Source organism: Dipodomys merriami, unplaced genomic scaffold (assembly GCF_024711535.1).
Source record: "Dipodomys merriami isolate MVZ:Mamm:240054 unplaced genomic scaffold, mDipMer1.0.p SCAF_8, whole genome shotgun sequence".
Lineage (NCBI taxonomy): Eukaryota > Metazoa > Chordata > Mammalia > Rodentia > Heteromyidae > Dipodomys > Dipodomys merriami.
Window position 1 is genome coordinate 996,908 of NW_027206401.1, and position 20,971 is coordinate 1,017,878.

At 58.7% G+C, this 20,971-nt stretch overlaps 1 protein-coding gene across 2 annotated transcripts in view; it reads right to left on the reverse strand.

The window, feature by feature from the left end:
- Positions 1–760: 760 nt before the first annotated feature.
- The window catches only part of Smoc2 (SPARC related modular calcium binding 2), a 97,337-nt gene continuing 77,126 nt past the window's right edge, over positions 761–20,971 (reverse strand). For both annotated transcript variants that reach the window (XM_070010357.1, XM_070010356.1), the window contains exons 10-13: positions 9,756–9,858; positions 7,515–7,762; positions 2,981–3,018; positions 761–1,955 (exon numbers count right to left, since the gene is read on the reverse strand). In XM_070010357.1, the coding sequence (XP_069866458.1) occupies positions 1,938–1,955; positions 2,981–3,018; positions 7,515–7,762; positions 9,756–9,858 (407 nt within the window). In that variant the 3' untranslated portion in view covers positions 761–1,937. The remainder of the gene's footprint in view (positions 1,956–2,980; positions 3,019–7,514; positions 7,763–9,755; positions 9,859–20,971) is intronic.

A 20,971-nucleotide genomic window follows, 5' to 3' on the forward strand; every position in this document is an offset into this window, starting at 1 on the left:
TTTGAATGAACTTTGTGGTCTAAATAGAGAACCTGCTGGAGACCAAATTGTGTCCCCAAACATGTAGGTGGAAGACGACCCCAGGGGTTGGTGTTTGGAGATAACACCCATGGGAGTACTGAGGTCAGATGGAGTCAGAGGCCAAGGTTCCCGAAAGGAAGCAAGGCCTGGCCCCGCTTGCTGCCATGCTGTGTGTGCTGGGCCACCACACTGGGCCCAGGCCCCAGAACGTAGCATGATTGATACCAGGGTTTGATCCGGTCTGTTATACCTGCCAAGACCAAGACAGGCCAAGGAAAGAACAATGGCAGCATTTTCCTAGCAATGATAACGGCAGTGCTGGAGAGGATGATGCCGGTGGCGGTGCACACCGGAAATCTCAGCCCTCGGTCTGCGAGCAGAGGGCTGCCCGACGGAGCACAGTGAAAGTCCTGTGAGCAAGGACGATACCGTGTGGATCTGCCGCAACGCACGGACAATCGCGGATGGAGGTGATTCTACATCTGTCCAAAAGGCCTGAAGGGAAAGCTCTACACGTGTCCCGAGAGGCTGGGTAGGAAAGTCTGCAAGACTCAGTCTCCAAAACACCAGCACAACGGTCCAGAGTGAAAACCTGCTAGCCTTGAGCAAAAAAACGCAGCAGGCACAGTGCCCAGGACTTGTGTTCAAGTCCCAGTACTGGAACACACACACATACACACACACACACACACACACACACACACACACACGTTTCAAAAAGTCTGGAAAGGACTAAATACACTTTTGATAGCATATTTTAATCTAAGAAAAACGATTAAATTTGAAGTTCAAAAATAGAAAAGATTATCCAAAACATTTAGGATGGTAAGAGTTACCTAGACAATGCTGGCATGTGTTTAACCGTTGCATAGCTTAAACAAGCAAAAGGCTCATGAACTATCTGCACACACAACTAGACACCAGCATTCGTAACTGGCGGGAGACGCAGGCCAGGAAGGACTGTCTGCCAGAGTCTGAGCTGAGGCTTCACGGGCTGCTCCGGCTCCCGCCCATGCTCCACACAGGTCCTCGGGGCCAGCAGGCCGGGACTGCCCCCTGCCCCCAGGGTGAGCGTCCAGCTCCGGGTCCCCTCTCGCTGGAACATCAGGACGCCCTTAGCATGTCTCCTCTCCCCTGAGGCGGTAGGAAAGAGGGGAGCCACAACCATGGGCGGTGGGTGTTCAGGTCTGCGGCCGGTCCACCCCTCCACATCGCCTGCTGTGCCTTCGGCCGGAGCCCGTTCGTGGTCTGTGCGGGGTGGTCTTCCCTTCCCCGGGGCCCGGGGCGGGGCCACAGGAGCCTGGGACAGCCATGTGGAAGAGAGGAGCAGGCCGACACGGAGCTGAGCTGGTGGGCAGGGCTGGTGGCTGGAACCAGGCCTGTGTTTGAAGCGGGGCTCTGTGGCTGCGAGCTTCTGACAGCACGGGCGTGACGGCAAACTTTGCCACATGTGACTGGGGGCATGAGCCAGATTCCGAAACCCGACCAGGCAACACAAGACCCCAGGGACAGGCTGCGGTGTGTATTCAGGGCCGGCACAGACGCCTCGGAGACGGCATCTCCGCACGTGGGCCACCGGTGCTGGGCACCCGAGGGCTGCAGAGAGGCGGGGCGGCCCGAGTGCCGCTGGCGCCTTCTGCACCCTCTGCGCAGACCAAGAACCGAAGCACAGACGCTCCGTGCCCGGCGGCCCGTCCACAGCCAAGAACGGACACGATGCTGCACGCGACGGCGTTGCCAACGCCAGCCTCCGCGTCACAGGTTAAACGGTCCGTTTAAATATCTCCTTTCTACAGGGTGAATTTACATGTAAAGTACAAAGTGCAAATACTATGTGTTTTGGTTCTTATCTTTAATTGCGCTTTGGTGAGGGAGAGTCTCACATGTCTAGAAACTGCCAGGGGTAGGCACGCCATTCACCCTTGCTTCCGTGGCTGGAAAAAAAAAAGACAGACATATGAAGAAGGCTGCGTTCTTCACCTACCTGGAGAGCACGCCTGGCCCCAGTGCCCCGGCCCGAGGCCCCGCGCAGCCACAGCCCTCCTGGGAAGGGCTGGGGGCGGTACACACACTCAGGAGCCACAGAAAACACTGCGGAGACCAGGCAAGCTGCATTTTGCTGGGAAAACACCAGTGAGACTGTTTGGAGTTTAAGACCGAGTGGGGCACACATCCACAGTAATCGCCATCATCTGGTCTTCGGAGTGTGGTTGGGTAATTGCTTTCAGACCGGCCCTAGTTTCAAGTACAAGTGATTTGAGGTGGATTTGAAAAGCTAAAACCATAAACATTTGCTACACAAAGGAAAATGAGTCACACGTCTTTGCTAACGAAGCGGTTTTAAATTACAAGCAAGGTGTGTGCTGGAGGTCCCCACTTAAAAGCCACAGCCCGTGAAGAGGCCGGCGGGGGAGCCAGCCCAGGTCACACAGGTGTGGGGAGTGTAAACAGCCCGCTCCGGTGGTCCTCCAGGGAGCAGGCGCACCTGGCCGCCAGGGGCCAGGCCCACTCGCCATCACGCAGGCTGGGTGTGGATTCACAAGAGCAAACACACACGCGCACACACTGGGAAACCCAGAGCCCGGGCCTGATCTGCTCCCTCCTCAAAACCCAGGACGCTGTATGTCCCCAAATTCAGCACTCAGGAGTACTCCTTAAAATGCGGAGGTACCGGACATTTCAGACAACTGAAAACCAGGGCAGAACTTTAAAGATCTGAAAAATCAAGTTTGTGATTCCAGGTGGAATTGGAGGCCGGCCACACCCCTCCCCGGCCACGCCCCTCGCTGGCCCCTCCCTGGGCCTCTCCCCCCACAGCCCTTTCCCAGACCACGCCTCACCCCTCCCTCCCTGGCCACGCCCCTCCAAGCCACGCCCACAGGGCCTGCAGCAGCCTGCATTTCTGCGGCCTACCTGCTGCAGAAATGGGAAGGTAAGCCTGAACTATAGACACACTCACCTGTCTATTAGAAGCGCTGTCGGCGTTGGCTCTGGGGGCTAGCAGGAAAGAAATGATTAAACATTAAATACTCTTCACTTGATATATAATTTCAGACAAACATCAACTGGCGGGGTTAATCACATGAAGCCATACATAGTTGTAGACGCTATACATTATACATGAGCACACATCGGGGGCAGTGGGTTCGAACTCACCATAAACATTCTCTAGCAATTCAAATTTTCCAGTCCTTGTTTTTGCCTTAAATTAATCAATTAATTAATTTTCTGGGACTGGAATTCAGGGCCCGGACCCTGTCCCTGAGCTATTTTGCTCAAGGTTAGTGCTCTACCACTTGAGCCGCAGCTCCACCTCTGGCTTTTTTGGGGTGGTTAATTGGAAATAAAGCATATCCAAGACTTTCCTGCCTGGGCTGGCTTCAAACCATGATCCTCAGATCTCAGCTTTCTGAGTAGCTGGGATGACAGGCGTGAGCCATTGGCATCTGGCCTCTTAAATTATTTTTAAAGCATTTTGTTTTCAATATAAGCCATCAATTGATGAGTACAGACATCTTCATCAGAGCCACGTCTTCCATTGTGCTCCCTTGTCCACTGTTAGAAGAATGCTTCTCCATTCCTCAAATCCTGAGAATTCTGCCCACTCACCAGATGATGACCTTCCTGCACCTTCTCCAAGGAGAGTGGATTCTAGGGCGGAAGCTTCAGCCACACACTGGCACACAGTTCTTGAAATCTTTCAGGCTTTTATATTACCTCATGAAACACTGTTAGCAGAAGGGAACTGGAGCTGGAAGATGTGCTGTCGGTTCCGTGGTTCCAACCCCAGTATATTGGGATGTCCAGGTTTCAGTGCCAATGGGGACGGCATTGGTCAGCCCTGGTCCATCCGTGGCTGATGTCTATCTACTTACTACAAGTATACGGAGTGGAAGGGCTCCTATTGTCCACCTCCGTCTCCTCTGTGTGCTGAGAAAATGCAAACATTCTCCGAGGATCCTCGGACACCACCTCCACCTGCTCTAAGCCGATGGCTATTTGACCATGGACAGCTTGTGTCACTTTGTTTTATGGCTAACGCCAATCTCTTAAAATGTGGCTGCAAATTACAGATAATTCACAGTAAGAAAAGAATTGATATTCTTAAGTACAAGAACAACTTGCTATATCCATTTGAGAATCAGTGGGGGGAAATGATATGGAAATGCATGAAGGGCTGGCAAACGTCATCGGTCAGTCATCTCAAAACAAGGCTCAGCGCTGCCTCGCGAGCAGGAGTGTTTTACAGAGACACCAAGGCCAGGGAGGCCTGGCAGACTGCCCGGCCGCCTGCCAAGCAGTCGGGGTAGGCAGGTTCAACGTCGCGATGGAGACGTAATTACTCCCAGCTGCCCACAACACAAACCCGGCTGGAGGCGATTCACCTGTGAGATTGCAGCTAGCATGGCTGTCGGGTTGAAAAGATAATTTGATCAGAAATCGGCATTTCTGAGGTTCAGTTCTGCGTAATTGCTGCGGTTCCTCGCAATGCGCGCTTTTGGATAATTATGAAATCACGTAATCTTTTCTGAACCATTATTCCCCCAGGTCTTTATAAACTCATGCTTTCTTGTCTTTATAACTTCTTGATTGCTTTCAGATAATCATCTATTTTTTATATTTTATGAGAGTGATAATTTAGATGGTGCTTTCCAACATGTCTCAATTGCAATAGCTTGAAGATAAAATCTTTTGTAATTGCTTAAAATCAGTGTGACTAATTTGGAAGGTATCTATACTATGATTCCATTCCATATAGGAAATGCTGTCTGTATATATAGACATATGCATTAGAATACTTTTTGCAACTGAGAATGAAGGCATTTTCTATGCTCTTACTCATTTCCTATATCTGTCAGACTATAAATGCACCCTGAACCGTTAGAAAAAACAACAAAAACAGCAGAAACCAAAAAAAAAAAATTCCAAAAACCAGGAAACAAAGATCTAGTGACATTCTGAGTACCTGGAGTGTGCAAGCGAATGCATGCCGGAGGGAGGCGGGAGTTCTGACTTTTCAGTCTTTCAAACTGTCTGCATAGGAGAAAATAAGTCTAAATAGAATTGAGGGGGAAATGCGAGGGAAAACGTCAAAACCTTTATGGGAAAATGAAAAGGTTATGTGGTCAACTAAATGAGAACGAGGACACGGGAAGGCAGATCCCAGGCTCATTTCTGAGCGCGGTTCTCCTGTTTCCAGAGCATCGCTCGTGTTGGCTGGCGAGTGAGAGGTGCTGGTGCGGATCCGGGCTGTCTGAGGAGACGACAAGCCTCGGCGCATCCATTTGTCGAAGGACCTGCAGAAGGTCAGTGCGTCCTCCACAATGGAACATTCCCACACAGGACGGACACCAACCCTTGGGGGGACAGCCGCCCCCGGTCCAGGGCCTGCGCGGCCTGACTGGCCGCTGCCCGCGCGTGGCTGAGGGGTTCCTTGTCCTCCTTGTGTGAGCGCATTGTCTCCGTGGGGTGCGGGGTCCGGAACCCTCTTCCTGTGGCCGTGCCGTGCGTGTGACACGGATCCTGCCTGCCTGGGGCGGCGTCCGTCCCGCCTCCCCACGGCTATTTCCCCCGGGGGCGTCCGCTTCTTCTCGGCGTGTCCCCTCGGCCAGGTCGGCGCGGTCTTGGAAAGACGCCGTCACCTTGCTGGGGACACAGCGCACCGCTGGCCCCTGCATCTGACCGGGCAGAGCCCGTGCAAGCAGACTGTCCTCACACTGCCAGACCTCCACGAAGGCTGCCCTTCCGGGGCTTTCGCGTCCTCGGTGCTCCCGGGGGTGAGGCTGAACGGAGGCTGTGCCCGTGACAGCTGGCCGCGGGGCCTGCGCGGCTGCTCGGAGTGGGTGACCTGGGCTCTGGTGGATCTCCCTGGTGAGTTTGTGCTTGGACCTCCTATGCCGGAGGCTTCCGGGGCCCAGGCCAGGGCACAAAGCCTGTTCCCCTGTCCCGAGCTTTAGTGCTGCCTTGTGGGAGAGGGCATGTGGATGTGCAGCTGCTTCAAACACCGCAGCCAGGCTTTGCCTAACAAAAGGCTCAGCAGAGCCAGGGCGGGAGTGAGGATGGGCCTGCGGCGCTCGCTGCTTGGGAGGAGGAGCTTGGGAGTGTCAGGCTGCAGCCATTGGGAGAAAAAGGTTTCCAAAAGCCAGTCTTAGCCGAGAGCCGGGCCCTGTGCCATTTGCCTATCGTTCCAGCTACGGCAGGAGGTATAAGTCGCAGAAGCATGGTCTAGCCAGGCCAGGCCAAACAAGAGCCGATCTCACAGACTGGAGCAGCCTAAGAGCGGCACCCAGCTGTGCCCTCGCAACCTGGGAGCCTGGGGGCAGTCGAGACACGGCGCACGGTCACTTCTGCAGGCAGAAAGGTCCTGCAGCCACACGCACAGCCTAGAACCCCACGGTGACTGTTCAGACACAGCAGCCTACGAAGGCAACACACAGACAGAGCAGCCTACGGAAGACAACACACAGACACAGTCAGCACGCCAACACAACAGCCTACAAAGACAACACACAGACATAATCAACACACAGACAGAGTCAACACACAGACCCAGTCAGTCAGCACACAGACCCCGTCAGCACACAGGCCCCGTCAGTCAGCACACAGACCCCGTCAGTCAGCACACAGACCCCGTCAGCACACAGGCCCCGTCAGTCAGCACATAGACCCCGTCAGCACACAGACCCCGTCAGCACACAGGCCCCGTCAGTCAGCACACAGACCCCGTCAGTCAGCACACAGACCCCGTCAGTCAGCACACAGACCCCGTCAGTCAGCACACAGACCCCGTCAGCACACAGGCCCCGTCAGCACACAGACCCCGTCAGTCAGCACACAGACCCCGTCAGTCAGCACACAGACCCCGTCAGTCAGCACACAGACCCCGTCAGCACACAGACCCCGTCAGCACACAGACCCCGTCAGTCAGCACACAGACCCAGTCAGCACACAGACCCCGTCAGTCAGCACACAGACCCAGTCAGTCAGCACACAGACCCCGTCAGTCAGCACACAGACCCAGTCAGTCAGCACACAGACCCCGTCAGTCAGCACACAGACCCCGTCAGTCAGCACACAGACCCCGTCAGTCAGCACACAGACCCAGTCAGCACACAGACCCCGTCAGTCAGCACACAGACCCCGTCAGCACACAGGCCCCGTCAGTCAGCACACAGACCCCGTCAGTCAGCACACAGGCTCCGTCAGTCAGCACACAGACCCCGTCAGTCAGCACACAGACCCAGTCAGCACACAGGCCCCGTCAGTCAGCACACAGACCCCGTCAGCACACAGACCCCGTCAGTCAGCACACAGACCCCGTCAGTCAGCACACAGACCCCGTCAGTCAGCACACAGACCCCGTCAGTCAGCACACAGACCCCGTCAGCACACAGGCCCCGTCAGCACACAGGTCCCGTCAGCACACAGGCCGCGCCCGGCAGGTGGCGTGGGGCGGTGGCTCTTACTGGGGCGCTCCCTGGTGCCTGCCTCACCTGCCTCCTTGGAGGCGCCCAGGCAGCCCAGGAGCTCCAGCACAGAGATGGCCTTGTCGTTGTTCACATCGCAGTACTCAACAAACTTCTTCACACATTTCTTGGGCTTGGATTTCTTCCGAAGGAATCTCTTGAAAGGCTTGATTTCTTTCTTCCCGATGTCTCCGCTGGAGTTTTTATCGAGTAGCTTGAAGTACCAGTGTACCACGCGCTCTTCCAGGGTGTGGCTGGGGTCTGGTTCCGAGAGCCTGGAAGGAACACACCCGAGTCAAGACGGGGAGGCCCACGCCGGGGCCCGGGGCCCTGCCGGCTGCCTCTCCACGCCGGGGAGGCCCACGCTGGGGAGGCCCACGCCAGGGAGGCCCACGCCGGGGCCCAGGGCCCTGCCAGCCACCTCTCCACGCTGGGGAGGCCCACGCCAGGGAGGCCCACGCCGGGGCCCAGGGCCCTGCCAGCCACTTCTCCACGCCAGGGAGGCCCACGCTGGGGAGGCCCACGCCAGGGAGGCCCACGCCGGGGCCCGGGGCCCTGCCAGCCACCTCTCCACACTACCATCTGCATCTGCTGGAGATCTGCTTTCCAGGCTTACTGAGGAAAGGCTGTTTAGCAGCAGCGTTTCAAGTGGGTTTGGAGTAGTGAGGGTCAGGGAGGAGGCCTTGAGGACCAGTCCTGCATCCCAGACCCCACACAGCCAGCAGCGGGCTCGGCCACCGGCCGCCACCACTGACTGAGCTCCACGCGCGCGGAGTTTCTACACAGGAACACATTTATTGCTTTCAGACGAGAACTGTGCTTCCCAAAAACGTGATATGTAAATTTAAAATTTGGGTCGTTAAAAAAAATTAACTTAGTACCCAATTGTCCTGTTTCCCATTAACCTCACCTCATTTGACCCCACGTCGTCTTTTAGCAAAGATCCGAGGAGAGGAGGTTTCGTGCAAGACTTTAGTCTTTAGACCATTGGACAAGCAAGCGCTTGGGGACAGGACCGGGACCCGTGTGGAGTGCAGCAAGTCTGAACTCTGCACAGGGAAATTCTTTAGAGTGTACAGACCAATGACTGAGCAATAATGGTCTCCAGGGAACGCTGATGGCTGAGGTGCCACTGCCGTTTCCCCAGAGAGCCCCGTGCCCTGGCGTCCCGGGGGAGCCCCGTCCCCTGGCGTCCCGGGGGAGCCCCGTCCCCTGGCGTCCCGGGATCCCCGTCCCCTGGCGTCCCGGGGGAGCCCCGTCCCCTGGCGTCCCGGGGGAGCCCCGTGCCCTGGTGTCCCGGGGGCCCCGTCCCCTGGCGTCCCGGGGAGCCCCGTCCCCTGGTGTCCCGGGGGAGCCCCGTGCCCTGGTGTCCCGGGGGAGCCCCGTGCCCTGGCGTCCCGGGGGAGCCCCGTCCCCTGGCGTCCCGGGATCCCCGTCCCCTGGCGTCCTGGGGGAGCCCCGTCCCCTGGCGTCCCGGGGGAGCCCCGTGCCCTGGTGTCCCGGGGGCCCCGTCCCCTGGCGTCCCGGGGAGCCCCGTCCCCTGGCGTCCCGGGGAGCCCCGTCCCCTGGCGTCCCGGGAGCCCCGTCCCCTGGTGTCCCGGGGGAGCCCCGTGCCCTGGCGTCCCGGGGGAGCCCCGTCCCCTGGCGTCCCGGGGGAGCCCCGTCCCCTGGCGTCCCAGGGAAGCCCCATGCCCTGGTGTCCCGGGGAGCCCCGTCCCCTGGTGTCCTGGGGAGCCTCGTCCCCTGGTGTCCCGGGGAGCCCTGTCCCCTGGTGTCCCGGGGAGCCCCGTCCCCTGGTGTCCTGGGGAGCCTCATCCCCTGGTGTCTTGTGGGGAGCCCCATTTCCTGGTTCCGCTGGAGACAGAGGACTCTGAGTGCCCACTGGGTGCCAAACCCACAGGGCACCTGGGCTCCATCTCCTGTGCATGCAGGAAAGCCACGCTCACATGGAAAGCAATGTTATTGTCACGCATGCCCTGACCCACGTGCCTGAAGACAGGCCAGGCCATGCCCTTTGATGAATAGAAGCCTCCTTCTATTCACTTCCACTTGGTCTTCCCGTGGTCCTCCGGCTCCGTCCCGCGGTTCCCTCACAGGGCGCACGGAGCGGGGGGCTCCAGCTGGGGCCCGCGCCTTTCCTCCGGTCCCTCCTGCACCCCGCACGGTGCGTGCCGCCGGCCCCGCACAGCCCACGGCCTCCCAGCTTTCCAGGGCCTGCGGCTGCCGGGCTCCTCGCCGCTCACGGCTCCGCAGCACGCGTCGGCTTACCGGCCGGAGGAGGTGGATGGGTCCGAGACCGCGTGGACCATGTCTGTGGACAGCGCATCCAGGATGCTCGTCAGAAACTCGTGCTTTTTGGCACCAGGACAGCCTGAAAAAATGTGCATGTTTTCCCGTTATTCACAGATTCACAAGGGACACCGAGGAGGGGGGACAGACTCCCCCCGGGATGGGGGGAGGGCGTTGGTGTGTGGACGCTGGCACACTGGGAGCCCTTCACCAGGGCGCCCGCCCACAGGGCTGTGCAGCCCACGCCCGCAGTGCCGCCTAGGACGCTCAGACACGTGCACTCCGCGGAGGTGGCAGAGAAGATTCTAGAGAAGGACTGCTCCGGAACCACGTTGCCAAGTGAGTGTCCCAGTAAGACCTGGCCCCTGAGCTGTGCCCGCGGCCGGGCTTGGTGGGAAGCGGTGGTTCCGAGGCCGAGAGGTCAGGGGAGGCCACCCCGTGAAATCAGCCTGGCGCCTGCTTCACTGAGACCCCGAGTCACGTCCAGGGCCGTGTGCCCATACCCTGAGCAGCACCTCCACGGACACCGTCTTATCCACCCCTCCCGCAGCCCAAGGCTGCCCTTCTCTCTCCAGTGAGGACACAGAGCCTCGGATGGGGTCCAGAGCGTTAACTGACAAATCCCTAATGCACTGCAAACCCGTGGGCAAACCGGCACGCGCACACACACACCTCCCTCACAGCCAGGAGCCATCGCACCAACCCTTGAGCCCCGACTTCCCTCCCTCCTCCAGGGGCCCCGTGTTCTGGTAGCTTCCACAGTCTTTGCTTGGGGAGTCTTGTCTCTGCTCTCCATGCGTGTGCAGGCCCTGGGGTGCCTCGGGGGCTCCCAGCCCACATCGCCGAGCAGATGGGCGCTGGAAGTGGCACGCAAGACTCGCTTGCCCGATTTCATCCTGCGGCTGCAGCCCTGGCCCCTAGGCCTCCTGGCTCCCCAGCTGTGGGGATCTGACCCCTAAGATTAAGAGACGGGGCAGGAGCTCATGTGATAGTTTCTGAAGGTCCTCATTAACAAACTCCACGGGGGATGATCGGCACCTCTGGATACAGCGCGCTTTCCCACGGGGCTCTTCCAGCAGCTAGCCCGGCAGCACGGAGCGGAGGCCCGCCGTTGAAGCTGCATATCCCCCCAGAGAAACACGAGGGTCTGCCTTCCCATCCCCACACTCAGAGGAAGGAGGGGAGGGCCGGGGACGGAGCCGGAGCCGAGGCTGGGCACCCAGGGATCTTCCGGGGTCACCTGGGAGTCCCTGTCAGACGCCCCGGCCCAGGCCCCACCCGGACCCTCTTGCAGTGAGCCACGTTCTCCTTGGGCTTGCGTCTTCTGGGGAAGGCTCACGTGAGCTGCCGTGGGGACAGACATAAAATCTGTGCTGACACTTCTTTATGGAAAACAAAACCTTCACTGGGACGCCGACCACAGCATCTGCATGTCCAATCAGAACCAGAGGTGAGGAGCACAGAGAGGAGGGTCACGTGACACAGCTCCCATTGCTGACTTCTTACAAAATCTCCATTAACGCAATACCACAATGAGCCGACACCACCAGCACGGAATGGCGTGGAGCTAATGTCCTGCCTGGGGTGGCAGAAGTCTGACACGCTCCCCACTGACTGCAAACTACTCAGTAGAACCCGGAAGCCCAGACAGCCTCATCTACCTTGAGCAGAAGCGAAGGTTCCTTCACGAGCAACAGGGATGATTGTCATAACTGGTTTGGCAAAAATAACTGTCTCACAAAAACATTGTCAAGGACAGAAACGCGGGTGGTGCCAGGGACAGGGTCTGCTGGAGAGCCCGCCCCTTGGCGTGCATGGCCAAACGCACGTGAAGATCCTGTAGCGAAGGACATGCCCGGGCAGGAAGGGGACATGGGGCCCCGCTGGGCTCCCCCGGCAGTGAATACCAGCTCAGCCCACGGGCCGCCAGCCCATCTCCTGGCATTCACATCCAGACTAAGATGGGAAGTTACACTGTGCCATATTAGACGTCCACCCCACAGACCCCAGGGAGGGGAGGGTGGAGTCACACTGTCTGACGCACCCTGTACCTCCTAATGGGCCACACAGAGCTCAGGACAGCCGTGACCCAACCACAAAACAACGGGAGCTGTGTGGGTGTGAAGACCTGAGCAGTGGCTTAGAGAGGAGCAAAGGCCACACAGGAAGTCTCCACCACACATGATATACCATGCACCTCACACCACGCAGCTCACACCACGCAGCTCACACCACATACCATGCACCTCACACCACCCACCTCACACCACATATCATGCACCTCACACCACCCACCTCACACCACATATCATGCACCTCACACCACGCAGCTCACACCACACACCTCACACCACATACCATGCACCTCACACCACCCACCTCACACCATGCACCTCACACCACGCACCTCACACCACATATCATGCACCTCACACCACCCACCTCACACCACCCACCTCACCACGCAGTTCACACCACCCACCTCACACCATGCACCTCACACCACCCACCTCACACCACATACCATGCACCTCACACCACACACCTCACACCACCCACCTCACACCACATACCATGCACCTCACACCATGCAGCTCACACCACGCAGCTCACACCACACACCTCATACCACGCACCTCACACCACCCACCTCACACCACATATCATGCCCCTCACACCACGTACCTCACACCACCCACCTCACACCACGCAGCTCACACCACGCAGCTCACACCACACACCTCATACCACGCACCTCACACCACGCAGCTCACACCACACACCTCACACCACCCACCTCACACCACACACCTCACACCACCCACCTCACACCACACACCTCACACCACCCACCTCACACCATCTCACACCACCCACCTCACACCACCTCACACCACACACCTCACACCACGCACCTCACACCACCCACCTCACACCACATTCCATGCACCTCACACCACCCACCTCACACCATGTATCATGCACCTCACACCACGCACTTCACACCACCCACCTCACACCACGCAGCTCACACCACACACCTCACACCATGCACCTCACACCACCCACCTCACACCACACACCTCACACCACATACCATGCACCTCACACCACCCACCTCACACCATGTATCATGCACCTCACACCACGCACTTCACACCATGCACTTCACACCACACACCTCACACCACACACCTCACACCACCCACCTCACACCACACACCTCACACCATGCACCTCACACCACACACCTCACACCACACACCTCACACCACACACCTCACACCACCCACCTCACACCATCTCACACCACCCACCTCACACCACCTCACACCACCCACCTCACACCACCTCACACCACCCACCTCACACCACATATCATGTACCTCACACCACACACCTCACACCACACACCTCACACCACACACCTCACACCACCCACCTCACACCATGCACCTCACACCACATATCATGCACCTCACACCACCCACCTCACACCACCCACCTCACACCACGCAGCTCACACCACGCACCTCACACCACATATCATGCACCTCACACCATGCACCTCACACCACGCACCTCACACCATGCACCTCACACCACCCACCTCACACCACATACCATGCACCTCACACCACCCACCTCACACCATGTATCATGCACCTCACACCACGCACTTCACACCATGCACTTCACACCACACCTCACACCACACACCTCACACCACGCAGCTCACACCACACACCTCACACCATGCACCTCACACCACCCACCTCACACCACACACCTCACACCACCCACCTCACACCACACACCTCACACCATCTCACACCACCCACCTCACACCACCCACCTCACACCACCTCACACCACCCACCTCACACCACCTCACACCACCCACCTCACACCACCCACCTCACACCACGCACCTCACACCACCTACCTCACACCACCTCACACCACGCAGCTCACACCACACACCTCACATCACCCACCTCACACCGTGCTGCTCACACCACGCACCTCACACCAACCTCACACCACCCACCTCACACCACGCACCTCACACCACACACCTCACACCACCCACCTCACACCACGCACCTCACACCACACACCTCACACCACCCACCTCACACCACGCACCTCACACCACCTCACACCACCTCACACCACCCACCTCACACCATGTACCTTTCGCTATGCACCTCACACCACGCACCTCACACCATCTCACACCACCCACCTCACACCATGCACCTCACACCACGCACCTCACACCAACCTCACACCACGCAGCTCACACCACACACCTCACATCACCCACCTCACACCGTGCTGCTCACACCACGCACCTCACACCAACCTCACACCACCCACCTCACACCACGCACCTCACACCATCCACCTCACACCACACACCTCACACCACCCACCTCACACCACCCACCTCATACCACCCACCTCACACCACCCACCTCACACCACCCACCTCACATCACCCACCTCACACCGTGCTGCTCACACCACGCACCTCACACCATCCACCTCACACCACCCACCTCACACCACCTCACACCACCCACCTCACACCACGCACCTCACACCACACACCTCACACCATGTACCTTTCGCTATGCACCTCACACCACGCACCTCATACTGCCTCACTTAGCTCTGCAGGCCATGAAGACTCATCCTCCCTAAAGCACAGGCAAGGATGCTGGATGAAAAACAGCAACATAGAAGAGAAAACCTGGCATTTCAGTTTCCTTGAGTCTGAACTTCCTCCCACCACGTGACATTTTGTGCTCTGGGTGTCCAGGACTCTTCCCTGTGTGAGTGGAGGTGCTCCCTGTGTGAGTGGAGGTGCTCCCTGTGTGAGTGGAGGTGCTCCCTCTGTAGTGGAGGTGCTCCCTCTGTGAGTGGAGGTGCTCCCCGTGTGAGTGGAGGTGCTCCCCGTGTGAGTGGAGGTGCTCCCTGTGTGAGTGGAGGTGCTCCCTGTGTGAGTGGAGGTGTTCCCTCTGTGAGTGGAGGTGCTCCCCGTGTGAGTGGAGGTGCTCCCCGTGTGAGTGGAGGTGCTCCCCTGTGTGAGTGGAGGTGCTCCCTGTGTTAGTGGAGGTGCTCCCTGTGTTAGTGGATGTGTTCCCTCTGTGAGTGGAGGTGCTCCCTGTGTGAGTGGAGGTGCTCCCTGTGTGAGTGGAGGTGCTCCCTGTGTGAGTGGAGGTGCTCCCTCTGTGAGTGGAGGTGCTCCCTGTGTGAGTGGAGGTGCTCCCTGTGTGAGTGGAGGTGCTCCCTCTGTGAGTGGAGGTGCTCCCTGTGTGAGTGGAGGTGCTCCCTCTGTGAGTGGAGGTGCTCCCTGTGAGTGGAGGTGCTCCCTGTGTGAGTGGAGGTGCTCCCTGCGTGAGTGGAGGTGCTCCCTCTGTAGTGGAGGTGCTCCCTGTGTGAGTGGAGGTGCTCCCTGTGTGAGTGGAGGTGCTCCCTGTGTGAGTGGAGGTGTTCCCTCTGTGAGTGGAGGTGCTCCCCGTGTGAGTGGAGGTGCTCCCTGTGTGAGTGGAGGTGTTCCCTCTGTGAGTGGAGGTGCTCCCTGTGTGAGTGGAGGTGTTCCCTCTGTGAGTGGAGGTGCTCCCCGTGTGAGTGGAGGTGCTCCCTGTGTGAGTGGAGGTGCTCCCCGTGTGAGTGGAGGTGCTCCCCTGTGTGAGTGGAGGTGCTCCCTGTGTTAGTGGAGGTGCTCCCTGTGTTAGTGGATGTGTTCCCTCTGTGAGTGGAGGTGCTCCCTGTGTGAGTGGAGGTGCTCCCTGTGTGAGTGGAGGTGCTCCCTGTGTGAGTGGAGGTGCTCCCTGTGTGAGTGGAGGTGCTCCCTCTGTGAGTGGAGGTGCTCCCTGTGTGAGTGGAGGTGCTCCCTGTGTGAGTGGAGGTGCTCCCTCTGTGAGTGGAGGTGCTCCCTGTGTGAGTGGAGGTGCTCCCTGTGTGAGTGGAGGTGCTCCCTGTGTGAGTGGAGGTGCTCCCTGTGTGAGTGGAGGTGCTCCCTCTGTGAGTGGAGGTGCTCCCTGTGTGAGTGGAGGTGCTCCCTGTGTGAGTGGAGGTGCTCCCTGTGTTAGTGGATGTGTTCCCTCTGTGAGTGGAGGTGCTCCCTCTGTGAGTGGAGGTGCTCCCTTGTGTGAGTGGAGGTGCTCCCTTGGCATCAAACCCCTCCTCCACACGGAGCCCCTCCCCCCGGCAGCAAACTCCGGGCAGGAAGACCTCTGCGGCACAGCCGTGCCCAGTGGTCCAAGCGGAGGGCAGAGGCGCTCAGAGGGGAGGGTCTGTTGGCAGTAGCTGCTGGGAACCCCACCCATGGCAAGTTCCGGAAGCCACCCAACATGTGGGGGGGTGAGGATGCGCGTGTGTGCGGGGGTGCGGCGCGGGCAGGGCGGTTACACGCTAGACCCCACTGCTCTTGCGTTCCATCAGACCACCGCTTGAGTTCCAGCTCTGCCCCCAGAGCCCTGAAGTCTCCTCCAACTGTTCCCAGCGCGGGAGCAGACGCCGGGCTCACCTGGGAATGTGGGGCTTGCTTATCCTTTGAGGCCACAGAACGTCCGGAGCATTCTCTACGCTCCTAGATTTGTAGCTGGGCGTTCCACGGAAAGGCTGACTTTTCTCTCCAGGGGACCTGGATGCTGTTGCTTGTTTTTCACGAGGCGGCCCTTCGTTTTCAACAAACGGGCAGCCCAGCTCCCTGGACAGGTCTGCCTGGATGCCACCAGCCTGGATGTAAGAGTGTGGCTGTGTCCCAGATTCCACGGACCAGCTCTGTGCCTGGCACTTACTCCATGGGGAGCGAGGCTGAGGCCCCAGGTAGCCCAGGCCACGGGGCCATGCGTCAGGCGTCATGACCCCAGCATCCTGACAAGCACCGGCTCCACGGACCCTGAGCATGGGCAGGGAGTGGGTGCCGGCACTGCGGGGCTCTGAGGACTGGGCTGTGTCTGTGTGCCGCCCAGGGCACGGGGGACTGGGAAGGCCAAGGTCCTCCAGACCTGAGGCGCTCTGATCACAGGCGGATCCTGGCACTGCCCCTATCCCAGGCCCACACATTGTTGTTGGGGAGACTACTGGACCCGTCTCTGCAGGGACTCAGTCGCACACTGCTGCATCCGTCCTCCAACAACGCCTTCACCACTGTGGCAGGAAAGCCAGAGGCAGCTGGTGGAGGAGGCCTGTGGTGGCCATTCAGGGAACAGCAGGGCTTGGCCCTCCTCCGGGCCCATGCCATCAATGCTGGGGAACTCCAGAGCCTGTTGTCCTGGGTCTGGGCTGGCCTCTTGGTGGAGGGGGGAAGGGTGGTGCAGAGGGTGGTGTGGATGCACCAGTCTCATTTGCTGCCCAGGGCCGTGTGGCAGGCCCGTCTCCACCGAGCACACAGCCCCTTGGAAGTAAGCCCTCCTGAGATCTAAGCTGCTGCTGTCCTGCTCAGGGCTGAAGGTGCCACGGGCAGAGGGGAATCTGCTCCCGGGCATTGCTGTCCAGTGCATCTGCCCTGCCAAGCGATGGCAGGTCTCACAGTAAACGGACACTCGGCATCCTACCTGCCCGCACCTCTGCGTCCAGAGGGACAAAGCCCCAGCAGGAGCCCTGGAGGAGGGAGGGTTAACATGGGAGCAAGAGGCACAAATCGCTGCGTGCACACTGGCATCTGAGCCTCCTTCAGTGAGACGCAGATGGGGTGAATGTGTGTGTGTGGCATGTGTGTGGCATCTGTGTGTGTATGGCTGTGTCTGCATGCATGGTGCATTTGTGTGAGTGTATGTGTCTACATGTGTACATTGATCTCTGTGTGTGGATGTGTGTGCATGCATGTGTGTGCGAGTGTGTGTGTGTCTGTGCTGTCCTGAACCTTCAAGGGATGGTCTCTGCTTCCTGGGCATCATCCCCATCGCTAAGATGCCAGGACAGACAGCACCAGCTGCTGTGTAAAACACCTGCACGTCTCCCAGAGCCAAGCGGGCTCCTGGGAGCATTCAGAGGAACAAGGTTACAGAGCAGAGAGGGCGGCTGACTGATGATGGAAAGACAGGTCACAGCCCGGGGACCTTGCGGCCCCTCCTGACGTAGGACGGCCCCTCCTGACGTAGGACGGCCCCTCCTGATGTAGGATGGCCCCTCCTGACGTAGGACGGCCCCTCCTGATGTAGGACGGCCCCTCCTGACGTAGGACGGCCCCTCCTGACGTAGGAAGGCCTATGTGTTGGAAGGTAAGTAGCCACCCAGAAGCCATGAAGTGGATGACAGTATGCGTGCGTTCTGGTACTGTAAACAATCTAGTGCAAAGTCAACAAATGACGCTAAGGCAGTCCCGGAGCGCAGGCTTCTGAGCCCCTTGATGCCCACTCTCTTCCTCTCTGCCTTGGGAAGATTTCTCCAATGTGGAGATTATTGTTGCATTTGAATAACCCACCTTATCCTGGCCAAACGGATGAGTGGTTACTATCTAACAACATGAGTGCCCAGGCAAGTTGACTCACAGTAGCATGCAGAGATAGTAAACGGTGCCCAAAGCTGTGACTTTCCAGCCAGGACGGAAGGTTCCCAGGAGGGCCAAGTCCTTCCTTCCCGAGGGGCCTGGTGACGCCACCCTTCCACTGCCCAGACAGCTGAGAGGGACACAAGGTGGCCGACCCCCCAGCAATGAGGACATGGAGCTTGGTAAGTATGCTAACAAAACCAGCAAGAACATGGACAGGACGGATTCATGGGACAAGGACTTAAAACTCCAAGCTCACCTACAGGAAACCCTTCTCCCACAACACATCTCAGGGGCCCTCTGACCACGCAGCTCAGGGGCCCTCTGACCACGCAGCTCAGGAGTCCTCTGACCACGCATCATCTCAGGAGTCCTCTGATCACGCAGCTCAGGAGCCCTCTGACCATGCAGCTCAGCATCTCAGGAGCCCTCTGACCATGCATCTCAGCATCTCAGGAGCCCTCTGACCACGCAGCTCAGGAGCCCTCTGACCACGCAGCTCAGGGGCCCTCTGACCATGCAGCTCAGGAGCCCTCTGACCACGCATCTCAGGAGTCCTCTGACCACGCAGCTCAGGAGCCCTCTGACCACGCAGCTCAGGAGTCCTCTGACCACGCAGCTCAGGAGTCCTCTGACCACGCATCTCAGCATCTCAGGAGTCCTCTGACCACGCAGCTCAGGAGCCCTCTAACCACGCATCTCAGGAGCCCTCTGACCACACATCATCTCAGGAGTCCTCTGACCACGCAGCTCAGGAGTCCTCTGACCACGCAGCTCAGGAGCCCTCTGACCACGCAGCTCAGGAGTCCTCTGACCACGCAGCTCAGGAGTCCTCTGACCACGCAGCTCAGCATCTCAGGAGTCCTCTGACCACGCATCTCAGGAGTCCTCTGACCACGCAGCTCAGGAGTCCTCTGACCACGCATCTCAGCATCTCAGGAGTCCTCTGACCACGCATCTCAGCATCTCAGGAGCCCTCTGACCATGCAGCTCAGGAGTCCTCTGACCACGCAGCTCAGCATCTCAGGAGTCCTCTGACCACACATCTCAGGAGCCCTCTGACCACACATCATCTCAGGAGTCCTCTGACCACGCATCTCAGGAGCCCTCTGACCACGCAGCTCAGGAGTCCTCTGACCACACATCTCAGGAGTCCTCTGACCACGCATCTCAGGGGCCCTCTGACCACGCATCTCAGGGGCCCTCTGACCACGCAGCTCAGGAGTCCTCTGACCACGCAGCTCAGGAGTCCTCTGACCACGCAGCTCAGGAGTCCTCTGACCACGCAGCTCAGGAGTCCTCTGACCACGCATCTAAGCATCTCAGGAGTCCTCTGACCACGCATCTCAGCATCTCAGGAGCCCTCTGACCATGCAGCTCAGGAGTCCTCTGACCACGCAGCTCAGCATCTCAGGAGTCCTCTGACCACGCATCTCAGGAGCCCTCTGACCACACATCATCTCAGGAGTCCTCTGACCACGCATCTCAGGAGCCCTCTGACCACGCAGCTCAGCATCTCAGGAGTCCTCTGACCACGCAGCTCAGCATCTCAGGAGTCCTCTGACCACGCAGCTCAGCATCTCAGGAGTCCTCTGACCATGCAGCTCAGGAGCCCTCTGACCACGCATCATCTCAGGAGCCCTCTGACCACGCAGCTCAGGAGCCCTCTGACCACGCAGCTCAGGAGTCCTCTGACCACGCAGCTCAGGAGTCCTCTGACCACGCAGCTCAGGAGTCCTCTGACCACGCATCTCAGGAGTCCTCTGACCACGCATCTCAGCATCTCAGGAGTCCTCTGACCACGCAGCTCAGGAGTCCTCTGACCACGCATCTCAGGAGTCCTCTGACCACACATCTCAGGAGTCCTCTGACCACGCAGCTCAGGAGTCCTCTGACCACGCAGCTCAGGAGTCCTCTGACCACGCAGCTCAGCATCTCAGGAGTCCTCTGACCACGCAGCTCAGCATCTCAGGAGTCCTCTGACCACGCATCTCAGCAGCTCAGGAGTCCTCTGACCACGCAGCTCAGGAGTCCTCTGACCACGCATCTCAGCATCTCAGGAGTCCTCTGACCACGCAGCTCAGGAGTCCTCTGACCACGCAGCTCAGGAAGTTAATTAGCAGCTAAGGGGCAGGTGGTTGAACCTTCTCTGAGAGAGGACTGGCCATTTTCCTGAAAGACTGCCCTTGATTTGACAAGTGAGAAGAGAACCAGGAAAAAACAAACCCAATCACGCTGGTAGGGATGAAACATTCTAGCTGCTTGCGGAGCCCGCCGTTGCTATCAACAGGGTCTAAGCACTTTCTCGCCATCAGAGGTCACCTGGCACAGCCTTCCTGTGTGGGTACTCTGGCCTTGGAATGACCAATTAAGTTCCTCCAGAATTAAGCCGCCAGGGAGAAAAATGACTCCATTTTATCACTGGCGATCATCTTCTCTAGCTCCGTCGCCACTTCCAGAGGCAGCCCTGTGCCCGCCCAGGCTTGCTCTGCTCTGTGCTTTGGCAAAGCTGCAGCTCACGCAGCCCCGGGACAGCCCAGCCTCCTGCCAAACACTGCACCGGGCACCACGTCCCCCACGGATGTGAGGGAAATCCACACAGAAAAATCTGGAGGAGAGTGAGTAAGAATTCCACCAAGACGTTTACAGAAATCAGGGGACTTTCAATGTACACCAGTATCCCTCC